This window comes from Cebidichthys violaceus, unplaced genomic scaffold (genome assembly GCF_023349555.1).
Source record: "Cebidichthys violaceus isolate CVI_PGR_0920_01 unplaced genomic scaffold, fCebVio1.0.p SCAF_60, whole genome shotgun sequence".
Classification (NCBI taxonomy): domain Eukaryota; kingdom Metazoa; phylum Chordata; class Actinopteri; order Perciformes; family Stichaeidae; genus Cebidichthys; species Cebidichthys violaceus.
In genome coordinates, this window is record NW_027176817.1 from 778286 (window position 1) to 790239 (window position 11954).

An 11954-nucleotide genomic window follows, 5' to 3' on the forward strand; every position below is an offset into this window, starting at 1 on the left:
AGCTTTTATTCATTATTAATATGAATTCAATAAAAACTCAAACCTATAAAACATGAAACAAATCATTTAGGAGTTACTGATTGTGTGGACTTTATTTGTAGGTAAAAACATAATAAAAACATCAAGAGTCTGACGTGTATCAATACATTTTGACCTGTATGAAGAAAAAAAAGTAACTTAAATGAAACACAAATAATGAACATAAAGTAAATACCAACTACTCATTAACATAAAAGCAACTCGTATGAAAACTAAAGTCTTTATTTCCCTCGTAGAAAATAGAATCAGTTCTTACATAACTAAATAGACCCCAGAACAGTGAACATGTTATTATATTAGCATGCCAAGACAAGATGCTAATGTTAGCATTATGAGTTTAAGCTTTGTCATGTTGGTGTTTGTGGAACCAGATTAAAACTAATGTGATCACCAGAGACCTGAACTAGGAAGTGAGTTCAACATACCCAGTTTATCGCCAGGTTATCTGGTTTAACTAACCCTAACAACCAGATCCCTCTAAACAGTCCTACTGGTTATCTGGTTTAACTAACCCTAACTACCAGATCCCTCTAAACGGTCCTACTGGTTATCTGGTTTAACTAGCCCTAACTACCAGATACATCTAAACAGTCCTACTGGTTATCTGGATTAACTAACCCTAACAACCAGATCCATCTAAACGGTCCTACTGGTTATCTGGATTAACTAACCCTAACAACCAGATCCATCTAAACGGTCCTACTGGTTATCTGGATTAACTAACCCTAACAACCAGATCCATCTAAACGGTCCTACTGGTTATCTGGATTAACTAACCCTAACAACCAGATCCCTCTAAACGGTCCTACTAGTTATCTGGATTAACTAACCCTGACAACCAGATCCATCTAAATAGTCCTACAAAGCTGGTTATTAACTCGGTAAACCAACCAGGGTTTCTCAATCTGGATGTGGGACGTTTACATAAAAGGGGCGGGGTTTGCAGCATCTGACCAATCACAAAAATGGACAGCGGTATATTTCCAGTCCAGATGTGGTGAACCAAGATAAGGCACTCGATCAGGTCCACATCAGTTCATGGTTTTTCTTTTTTTCCACCTCGGCCACAGAGACGAAGCGCGGTCGACGACAAACCTTCCTCTTGGTTTTGTGTTTGGGGTTCCTCTGGTACATGTCTGCAGTGAAGGAGTCACAGAGAAACAACAGTGAAGAAGAGCTTCTCAAAAAGATGAACTTTCACATTAGAAGTTAGAAATAACAAATTTAGTCAGAGAAATAAACTCAAATGTGAACCGTTTGAGTGTAAAAGGTTTATTTGAACGTAATAAGAACGCGTTAAATTGTTACTAAAGTTAAAGTGATTACTAAATCTGGTGAAAGGCACTAACAACTACCGTATTTTCCGCACTATAAGGTGCACCGGATTATAAGGCGCACCTTCAATGAATGGCCTATTTTAGAACTGTTTTTATATATAGGGCGCACCGGATTATAAGGCGCATAGAATAGAAGCTACTACAGTCAAACGTTTGACTGGGGTTGCGTTATGCATCCACTAGATGGAGCTGTGCTAAAGGGAATGTCAACAAAACAGTCAGATAAATCATTCAGTCAAACTTTATTGATTTTTGATTTCATTCACAATACGGTAACTTAAACGTAGAGGGGAACTTTTCCCTGATTCAGTAAACACGTAAAAGAAACAGTCTGATACCACTAAATCAAACGTTAGTGCATTCACAATATAGTAACTCTCGAGCGGTGTTTACCGCTATTACTTCGGCGACGCCCCTGACTACGGTAGCCGTAATGCTGCAAGCGGTGCGGCTTTGTAGTTTACCAGTCGTACTGAAACATTTTGACAGAGCGCCGTGTACAACCAGTATGGATCAACCAATTAACCAATTGATCCATATATAAGGCGCTCCGGATTACAAGGCGCACTGTCGTTTTTTGAGAAAAGTAAAGGCTTTTAAGTGCGCCTTATAGTGCGGAAAATACGGTAGTTTAGGACTCAAAACACAAATCTTAGGACTTAGGGTTGGGACTTGTTGGTCGTGTTGTGGGATTATCTTTACTTGGAATTTAATTTAGGAAGTGACTTGGGTGTTATTGTCTTAAGATTTACATTTCATGACATGGGACTGGATTTGGGACTTAGGTCTTTACCTGGGTCTTGGCACTTGATTTGGGTTTTATCCGTCTTGACTAGGGACTTGTCTTTGGACTAACTCGTCTTGACTAGGGACTTGTCTTTGGACTATCCCGTCTTGACTAGGGACTTGTCTTTGGACTAACCCGTCTTGACTAGGGACTTGTCTTTGGACTATCCCGTCTTGACTAGGGACTTGTCTTCGGACTTACCCGTCTTGACTTAGGACTTGTCTCTGGACTAACTCGGGAATTTTTAGCCAAAATCCTACAGGTGACATGAAAAACAGTGGATCAGACTTGCCTTGGAAGCTGATGACATACTGTCTTTGGCCTTTCACCAGTTTGACTTCAGCTGCTCTGCCAGACAGAAAAGCTTCTTCCAGAGTCTGCGATGTCACTGATGTGGTTCGCTGCTTTTCATCCTGAGAGAGTTAGAGAGCAGTTAGCTCATCAACATGATAATATAATAATCCCAGTCTGCATTCATTTGATGATTTACAGGTCTAAAGACTTCTAATCCTTTAGGCTTAAATTCACCTCTGCAACTAGTCCCCAGATCTCTGCAACTAGTCCCCAGGCTGCTACAGTTAGTCCCCAGACCTCTTCAACTAGTCCCCAGATCTCTGCAACTAGTCCCCAGGCTGCTACAGTTAGTCCCCAGACCTCTGCAACTAGTCCCCAGATCTCTGCAACTAGTCCCCAGATCTCTGCAACTAGTCCCCAGACCTCTGCAACTAGTCCCCAGACCTCTGCAACTAGTCCCCAGACCGCTTCAACTAGTCCCCAGGCTGCTACAGTTAGTCCCCAGACCTCTTCAACTAGTCCCCAGATTTCTACAAATAGTCCCCAGACCTCTGCAACTAGTCCCCAGATCTCTACAAATAGTCCCCAGACCTCTGCAACTAGTCCCCAGATCTCTACAAATAGTCCCCAGACCTCTACAGTTAGTCCCCAGACCTCTGCAACTAGTCCCCAGACCTCTACAGTTAGTCCCCAGACCTCCTGATACTAGTCCCCAGACCTCTACAGTTAGTCCCCAGACCTCCTGATACTACTCTCCAGGGCTGCAACAAGTCCCACACATCTTCAGCAAGTCTTTACCAGAACAGCAGCTAGAACCCCTCCTGAACTCCTAGACCCTCTAATCTTTACCCTCACACTTTCCCCAGCAGTCCGACTCACCGGCTGTCCATACTCCACCCAGTTCCCCTGGTCCCCTTTGTAGTACCACAGCCACAACGTCGTCAGGATGTAGTGAGGTGGCTTTGTTACAGAGGAAACCGTGGAGAGACGGCGGACATGCTGCCACCCTTTAGTCATCGACAGGAAGTTGACGGGACAATTGCCGCAACTGAAAACAGAGGAAAGAATATTTTCAATCAGCAACTCATCAACAGCAGATTATCAGAAAACCTGAACAAAGGTGAGACATAACCTCTGAGTGTTGGACGGGTCACAGAAATCTCTCTCTATGTCCTCCACAGGCTGCAAGTCTGTCCAGGTGAGGCCATCAAACACCTCCCACTTGTAGGGAAGGTGGAAGTGAACAAGACGACACTCGTCTACACAAAGAGAAACCAGAAACTACAGTCCCAACAAAACCCAAACTGTAAATGTGAAAACTGCACCAGACAAGACTTCGGTTTAATAAAGACCAATTTTAAAATCACAAAGACTACAAATCCATAAACAATATCTGTTCCTTTTATGGCCCAGAATTCTGAATGGATATTGGAGAGAGGAAGAAAACAAATCAATATAGAATAGTATTTTTCTTTTAGTAGAAGAAACTGGAAGTTATTGTATGTGAGTATAAAAATAAAAAATATTTTTTTGCCGTTTATGTTTATTAGAGTAAAAAGAAACAACAATACTTCAGAGGTCAGTGTGTACTGCAGAAAAAAATCAACATATTTAACCATTTTGTACCAAGTGTTTTTCAGCTGTATTTCACTTATTTTGTGTTTTGTATAAAGTTGATGTTTGTGTTTAATATAATTACATAAACTTGATGTTGTTGTTCCTCACATCAGACTGACTCTGAGATATGAAGAAAGTAAACTTTGACATGTCGCTGCCACCTAGTGGAGTTTAAATGAATAGACCTCAGTGAATCAGATGAGAGGAAGACCGCCAGGTAACTATGACGTAATGAAGATAAACTCACTCTGGAACTTGCAGCTGTTTCTGGTGAAGTGCAGACAGATTTCCTCCCTCTCGTCCATCTGATCGACAGATTTATGCGAAGAATCAGAAAGTTTCTCTGAGAAGACACACAAACAACCGAAGCGTCGACAACACCACCAGATGAAGCTGACAGAGTGGTGAACAGGTGTGTTTATGTCACCCGATAGCTGACAGAGTGGTGAACAGGTGTGTTCATGTCACCTGAGGCTGCAGCAGTGAGGTGGTGGATGTTCCTGTAGATGAAGGGCAGCTCTTGGATGACGCCTCCACTCAGTCCTCTCTCCTCCAGCATGCGGCGGCCATGTTGGTCGATGGCGTGCTGCCGGTTGCACCTGAGTCCGAACACGCAGTCGCCCTGAACGAAGTGCTGACACAGGTGCACTTTGGTGCAGTTCTCCTGGAAGGTGCAGCCGCCGTGAAGACCGGAGCCTTTGTTGTAGTGCAGACACACCTGAGACAGGAAGTGATACAGAGACAAATAAATGGACAGAAAATTTAGTTTTTGTCTTGTAATTATGACTGAACATCTCATAATAAAGTATTTATATTTCTAAATATGACATACAGTTAATATGTAAAGACATTGGAACAGAATGTATATTGTTTAACATAATAAGAAATCATAAAAAACAGTCAAACCTGACAGAACAAATTGTTTTACTTTACCTGTGAGAAAACACTTTCATATATATATTTTTTTTGGTCTTTTGTTTTTTCTGACTCAACCTTCTGGTTCTGTTTGAGCGTCTTCAATGCTTCTCTTCAACTTTTCTTCTTCACCCTCTCTGGACTTTTTTAAAATAAAGTTGTTCTTTTTTCATTGTTACTGTAAAGAAGTGACATGAAGCCTATTCTGACATTTGGAGTGACAGCTGTATCGTCCAATAAGAGAGCAGGATCCTCATCTGACTTCATTAGTCCAGAAGAAACCGCAAAAGAGTGAAAACACAGAAGAGACAAACCTGTTTGAATGGAGATCAGAGAGAATAAAGAAGACGAGTCAATGAATGTAAAGAGTCTCAGAGGGGATCATTATTATTATTATTATTATTATTATTATCATTATGTGATTGTTTGATCAAAAAACATCACAAAATAATGAAAATGTCCATCAGAGTTCAAGAGGACGTCTTCAAATGTCCAAGATTCAGTTTACTGAGATACAAAAAGAGAAACACTGTCAGCTGTGTATTACAGGTGTCTCACAAGTATGTCAGGTAAGTCACAGGTGTCTTACAGGCGTGACAGGTGTCTCACATGTTTGTCAGGTGAGTCACAAGTGTCTTACAGGTGTGTCAGGTGTCTTACAGGTGTGTCACAGGTATATTACAGGTGTGTCACAAGTGTCTTACAGGTGTGTCAGGTGTCTTACAGGTGTGTCACAGGTATATTACAGGTGTGTCACAAGTGTCTTACAGGTGTGTCACAGGTATATTACAGGTGTGTCACAAGTGTCTTACAGGTGTGTCAGGTGTCTTACAGGTGTGTCACAGGTATATTACAGGTGTGTCACAAGTGTCTTACAGGTGTGACAGGTGTGTCACAAGTAGTGGTGTAATAGACCACTGTCGACCCGTGATCCGTACAGATCAGCCCTCACGGTTCGGGACGCACGTTTAATTCCACAGTTTACTGTTAACCATCACAGTGTGAAATAAAGTTTTACTGTCTGACAATCGTTATATGCCAATATTCAGTAAAATATGAGATCAGGACATTATATTACAGGTGTGACAAGTGTCTCACAGGCGTGTCACAGGTGTGTCAGGTGTGTCTCAGGTGTGACAAGTGTCTCCGGTGTGTCACAGGTGTGTCACAGGACAGGTGTGTCTCAGGTGTGTCACAGGTGTGTCACAGGACAGGTGTGTGACAGGTGTGTCTCAGGTGTGTCAGGTGTGTTTTCGGTGTGTCTCAGGTGTGTGTCAGGAGTCTCACAGGTGTCTCACCTCTGGCAGCAGTGCGGGGTCGTTCTGCAGCAGCAGCAGGAACAGCTGGTCCTCGTTGAGCTCGTGCAGCGTACAGTCTCTCAGTAACTCAAAGTTATGAGCTGAACGAATGTTGTGAGAGAATTTACACGTTTTCCTGTAATGAACAACGTTAACAAGGTTAACTTTATATTCATTGATATCTGTTAATGTGTATGAATGTGTATTAATGATATTAACTGGTATTATTGATATTAATGTGTAATTTTTCTTATTAATGTGTATATTATGTATTTTGCTCTGATGTTGGTTTTAAAGATTTTAATAGTTTGATGTCTTTGAACTTGTTAAAATAATAATAATCAGTTGTTTTAAGTAACTCAATGTTTTACTGTCAATTATTACATTAATAAAGATGCAACTAATTTAGTTTCATTCACGAATCATCTGAATATTATTTGCATTAATCGATGGATTCAGTTTATTGTGAAATAAAACAGAAAATGTGTTGAATACTAAATGAACCCTTAAAACACCGATAATAAGAGATACAAGTACTGTTACTGTCAAACGATAACTGTTATGATATAGAAATATTATATATATATATATATATATATATATATATATATATATATATATATATATATATATATATATCTTCAGCTGAAGTGGAAACAAACATCACTTCTACGGTTTCTATTTGTTGAACCAGCTCACAGCTTCTCTTTAACTTTCATTTCTCTGGAAAACGAAAAAAGCCTCGAGGCAGGAGCAGCTGTTCCATGACGTCACGGACACGCCCTTTAAAATATCATAACTACAGATCCTCCTTCATCTTCAGCTGCTCTGCACGTTTCATTTCCTTAACTGTCGTTTTCGTCTCATATCACTCTGCAGCGGCGGAAAACACAGGAAATAGTCCTCAATGAGTAAGAAATCAAGAGCGGGTAATAACCTAGGATGTAGAAGTAGTTGTAGTATTTTATACTACTATTTATACTACTTATACAACAACAACAAAAGGCTTTTTACTGAGCAGGAAACAGAGCGATGAAGAGAACAAACACCTGAGCGACTCACCTGCCTTTACCGAACCTGCAGTTTCCGTAGATGAAGAACTTGCAGAGGTGCAGCTGCGGGCAGCCGCCGCTCTCCTCCCGGTGGCCGCAGCCGCCGCCGCCGCCGCTCTCCTCCAGTTGGCCGCCGCCGCCGCTCTCCTCCCGGCCATAATTCCTGCACAGCCGCAGAGACGTCCTGGCCACCACCGTGCAGTCATCGGGCCGCTCCCCGCGGACCAATAGGAAGCGGGGACACTTCTGCACGATGAAGCAGAACTGTTCTTCGCTGACGTCGCAGCGCTGCAGCAGCTTCCGGTGCAGCTGCAGCAGCCCCATGGCTCCGGAGCTGCTGCACAAGAAGCCGGTGGCGAGCTGCACCTCTCTGCTGTAGCTGGCCATGACTGCTCGCTGCTCGGCTTCGACTGGTCTCCACTGAGCCTCTACCGGGAGGACACTAGCAGCGCACTTCCGCTGACAGCCTGTCAAAGTAAAAGCACGCTGTCAGACAACAGCTGTTTGCTGTGTGAGCGGTGACAGCCAATCACAACCGCTGGTAGTGTGTCGGGAAATAAAGAGGATTTATTGTAATAATAATAATAATGATGATAATAATAATAATGATGATAATAATAATGATAATAATGATAAAATAATAATGATAAAATAACAATCATAATAATGATGATAATAATAATGATGATAATTATAAAATAATGATAATAGTAATTATTATAATTATAATAATGATAAAATAATAATAATAATTGTTATTATAAAATAATGATGATGATAATAATAATAATAATAATTATAAAGTAATAATAATGATAATATAATAATGATAATGTGACCCATAATCGTAAATAATAATTATTAAATATTATCATTGAATATAAAATGAATAAACACCACACTCATAAACTGAATATACATACTTTTATTTTTTTACAACATATTAATTTATTAATCATTTCTTCCTCTTTGACTCTTGAGTGTAACGTCCTCGTGACGACTGGAGTTGTCTCAGGTGTTTCTAATCACACAGGTGAGACTCGTCAAAGAGTGTGACGTCACAGCGGGTCAGAGCGCGGTCGCTGCTCGGTGAGACGGGATGCTGTGTGTGTGCGTGCTGTCGGTGTGTCTGCTCACCGTTCACTCAGGTGAGAAAAACCTTCAGTCCTCCAGCTTCACGTGGTATCGTGTAGCTGAACAGATGCTGCTCTCAGGTTCTGCTCTCAGGTTCTGTTCTGTGTCTTCAGCTCTCGACCCGAGTCTGATCCGGAACCAGCTGAACGGGACTTTAGATGAGGCTCTCTCTGGGTTCAGAGGTACTTTTATATTTCATATATCTGATCATTACGTTTGTGCTGCGTTAAGTTTAAAATAAAGAGTTTTAACATTTATGATGTATTTATATAATTAAATCATTTTAATATTCCTGTTTAAAAAACGTATTTATTTAAATAATATAAAATGTGTAAATAATTTGAATGTGCTAAGAACTGTAGTAAAAATAAATAATAAATAAATAAAATAAAAGTGTGTGAATTAATTAATATTAAAAGAAAACGTATATTTATAAATTAGCTAATATATTTTTTTTATCATTTTGAAATTAAAGTTAGTTACATAAATTGTTGTTAAATAAAATAAATAAAATGCTGTAGTTTGAACCGTCTGTGTGGTCTGACTGCAGACCTGTCAGGGGTGCGGTCCTTCAGTCCAGAACAGGAGCTGGAGTCTCGGATCATCGGGGGTCAGGAGGCCTGGGCCAACTCGTGGCCGTGGCAGGTTTCCCTCGGGTTCGCCTCCATGTCGGCCTGCGGAGGAGCCATCATCGCCCCCACGTGGGTCGTCTCTGCTGCTCACTGCTTCAAAAGGTCGGTGGTCATCTGTTTCATCTGGACTAGACCAGGTCTACGTGGGACCAACATTTCAGAAATGTGTCTCCTGCTGCAGGTACAACAAAGCTTCTTTCTGGACGGTTCTGGCTGGAAAACATGACCTGGATAATCCTCATGAACCCCGACAACAAGTCAGGACCTTGTTCATTCTAGACCAGGTTCAGGTGTGTGAAGCAGAATCTGACTGTTGTGTTAACTCTCCGTTCAGGCGGTTGGAGTCTCCATGATCAGCAACCATCCGGCCTACAACACTCGGACCAAAGAGAGCGACTTGGCTCTGCTGAAGCTGCAGCAGCCGCTGGTCTTCAACCAGTTTGTCAGACCCATCGACATCTGGTTGTCTCCGCTGACCCCCCTCAGGAAGTGCACCGTCACAGGCTGGGGGTCCACCCGAGAGAGTGAGGAGGTGTTCAGACTCCACTTCTGAGAAGTTCTTCACTGTCCATGTTTTCATCTTTAACTTTAAACCTTTTAGTCTGTTTTCACTTCATCAAAGTTCAATTGAAGCACCTTTCTGTACTTTGGAGGAGTCCAGCAGCTCTGACTCATTTCAATCAGCTAGGAACCTTCTTCTCCTCCTCCTCTTCCTCCTCAGATGGACCTCGAGTCAACAGACTGCAGGAGGTGAACGTGACCATCCTGTCCCCTGAAGCCTGTGACCGGTACTACCGCGGGAGGATGCGACCCTCCATGTTCTGTGCTGGGAACCACTCAGGAGGAGCGGATGCCTGCCAGGTACCTGGTCCAGAATCTGGACTACGGAGCCCTTTGAACCAGTCTGACACACGAGAGACAGAAATCTGATGATTTAAGAGTCAACTTGACAGAATCTACGAACCCTTTGTCTCTGACTTCGTTCTGTCTTGTCTCTTTTTATCTTGCTGTTGTTCGTTCTCTGTGTCTAACATGTTTCTGTCTCAGGGGGACTCTGGAGGTCCTTTGACCTGCTTCACCGGCAGCAGATATGAGCTGGCAGGTTTGGTGAGTTGGGGGGTCGGTTGTGGACGAGCAAAAAGACCAGGAGTCTACACCAAAATCCAACAACACACTCTGTGGATCTCAGACATCATGAGTATGTATCGCAGATAATCCAGCACCCGAGTGTGCATCTGGAAGACAAGAGTGACATGTGGCATGCTTCATTCACAGATCAGCACATCTTGTATAAAGACGACGTCAGTACTGAAGGTATCTTCTAACATTACGCTGTGTTTCTACTTCAAATCTTATATGTGCATTAAACTACAGTGTACAGGCGTTTGTGTTATTCTGTCCACCCCTGCATGACAGAGAACACGTGTGGTAAGAAGCAGAGCTCCAGCTGTGAGAAGGTTCCAGGCCTCGCTGCTCTCTCGGTGTCCCAGAACGGGGCCGTGTCTGCGGGGAACGTGACCGAGTCCTGCCCCTTCTTCTGGCCCTGGCAGGTCAGCCTGCAGTCCAACGGACGCCACTACTGCAGCGGAGCGCTGATCCACCGACGGTGGGTCCTCACTGCACAGCACTGCAATGTCAGGTACTACTACCACTGGTACTTCTGCTTCTACTACTTGTACTGGTACTACTGCAGTGGACCTGACCTAGCAGTTGCTAGGTCAGGTACTTCTGCGGTTAATGCTGACTTTTAGACTTTGTCCCTGCAGAGCTAGAGAGGACGTGGTGGTTCTGGGCGTTCATGACCTCCGGTTCGCGTCGTCTCAAACCATCCCGGTGGACGAGGTCTTCAATCTGCCACAGGACGGCAGCTTCCCCCCGACCTCTGACCTGTCACTGCTCCGCCTCAGCGTGCCCGCCAGACTTGGTAGGACCACCTGAACATAAAGCACACAAACATTTTACACTTAAAGTTGTACGTAGTGTCTGCATGCACTGCGTGTTTACTGAGGCTTGATGGTTCCAATGAGTGAAATATTGAACTTCTGGTCGCGTCTCCAGGCGCTGATGTGTTTCCAGTTTGTGTCCCTGATGAGGAGGACGACGAGGACCTCGATGACAGCTGGTCTTGTGTCACAACCGGCTGGGGAGCCTTGAAAGCAACAGGTATTCTCCACATAACATGCAGAGTTCTGGTCTCGCGTCTGAAACACTCGACAGAGGCGGAGTCGAACGGACGTCCCAGAACGTCCTCATGAACCACAACCTCTGAGGCGTCTCTGTGATAAACCTGCAATTGTGTCTTGCTTCCTGTACAGAGGACGTCAATCCAGAGCGGCTGCACCACGTTGGACTGACTTTGGTTAATCAGACGACCTGCAGGGAGAAGTGGGGAGGAGGACTCATCACTGACTCCCACATCTGTTCACATCCCGCAGGCTCCACCTCCTGCATGGTAACTCCACCCTGAGGCCGATGGACCTCGCTGTCGGCTATTTTCTGTAAAATATGTTTTGATGGAGATCCCTTGAAGATCTCTCAACTGTAAAACTTCCTGTGATGAATTGGCTTTAGAAACAATATTGTGTCATTACTTTAAGACCGACTTTCAAACCAAATAACTTGTTCAGATGAAGATCTTTTAGTTTCTCTCTCTTGCAGGGCGACTCCGGAGCTCCGCTGTTGTGTCGGAAACATGGTGCCTACTTCCTGTTTGGCATGGTCACGTGGGGCAGCAGGCGGTGTGACGCAGACAAACCGGCCATCTTTTCCAGAATATCTGATTATCACTTGTGGATATCTGACGTGACTGAAGACGTCTGAATGTTTGTTATAAAATAAACTCTTTTTAA

General features: G+C 43.2%; 2 protein-coding genes across 4 annotated transcripts; one reads left to right on the forward strand and one right to left on the reverse strand.

Annotated features, from left to right (window-relative positions):
- Nucleotides 1-79: 79 nt before the first annotated feature.
- parp12b (poly (ADP-ribose) polymerase family, member 12b) lies at nucleotides 80-7880 on the reverse strand. The gene is made up of 8 exons (XM_068734072.1): nucleotides 7350-7880; nucleotides 6288-6423; nucleotides 4543-4792; nucleotides 4322-4417; nucleotides 3590-3716; nucleotides 3337-3505; nucleotides 2456-2576; nucleotides 80-1175 (listed from the first exon to the last, which is right to left on the reverse strand). Exons 1-8 carry the CDS (start codon nucleotides 7724-7726, stop codon nucleotides 1060-1062), a joined length of 1392 nt encoding a protein of 463 aa, XP_068590173.1. The 5' UTR covers nucleotides 7727-7880; the 3' UTR covers nucleotides 80-1059.
- A 426-nt stretch (nucleotides 7881-8306) lies between these two features.
- ovch1 (ovochymase 1) lies at nucleotides 8307-11947 on the forward strand. 3 transcript variants are annotated; one of them, XM_068733982.1, is made up of 13 exons: nucleotides 8307-8487; nucleotides 8587-8655; nucleotides 9024-9207; nucleotides 9287-9362; nucleotides 9440-9629; nucleotides 9827-9966; nucleotides 10153-10303; nucleotides 10381-10419; nucleotides 10522-10744; nucleotides 10872-11029; nucleotides 11164-11268; nucleotides 11421-11557; nucleotides 11764-11947. In XM_068733982.1, exons 1-13 carry the CDS (start codon nucleotides 8439-8441, stop codon nucleotides 11923-11925), a joined length of 1683 nt encoding a protein of 560 aa, XP_068590083.1. In that variant the 5' UTR covers nucleotides 8307-8438; the 3' UTR covers nucleotides 11926-11947. The 3 variants fall into 3 exon arrangements, with proteins under 3 accessions (XP_068590083.1, XP_068590081.1, XP_068590082.1); XM_068733980.1 differs by having other exon boundaries at nucleotides 8307-8655; XM_068733981.1 differs by having other exon boundaries at nucleotides 8307-8655; nucleotides 10522-10711.
- Nucleotides 11948-11954: the final 7 nt, after the last annotated feature.

What these genes read in the sequence shown, in the direction of transcription:
- parp12b (XM_068734072.1), bottom strand. Translation starts at nt 7,726, where the DNA reads ATGGCCAGCTACAGCAGAGAGGTGCAGCTCGCCACCGGCTTCTTGTGC. An exon ending in AAACAGCTGCAAGTTCCAGA is followed by an intron (nt 3,717 to 4,321) that starts GTGAGTTTATCT and finishes CTCTTTGTGTAG; the next exon opens with ACGAGTGTCGTCTTGTTCAC. An exon ending in GTATGTCATCAGCTTCCAAG is followed by an intron (nt 1,176 to 2,455) that starts GCAAGTCTGATC and finishes CCTTCACTGCAG; the next exon opens with ACATGTACCAGAGGAACCCC.
- ovch1 (XM_068733980.1), top strand. Translation starts at nt 8,439, where the DNA reads ATGCTGTGTGTGTGCGTGCTGTCGGTGTGTCTGCTCACCGTTCACTCA. An exon ending in CTCATGAACCCCGACAACAA is followed by an intron (nt 9,363 to 9,439) that starts GTCAGGACCTTG and finishes CTCTCCGTTCAG; the next exon opens with GCGGTTGGAGTCTCCATGAT. An exon ending in GCACAGCACTGCAATGTCAG is followed by an intron (nt 10,745 to 10,871) that starts GTACTACTACCA and finishes TTGTCCCTGCAG; the next exon opens with AGCTAGAGAGGACGTGGTGG.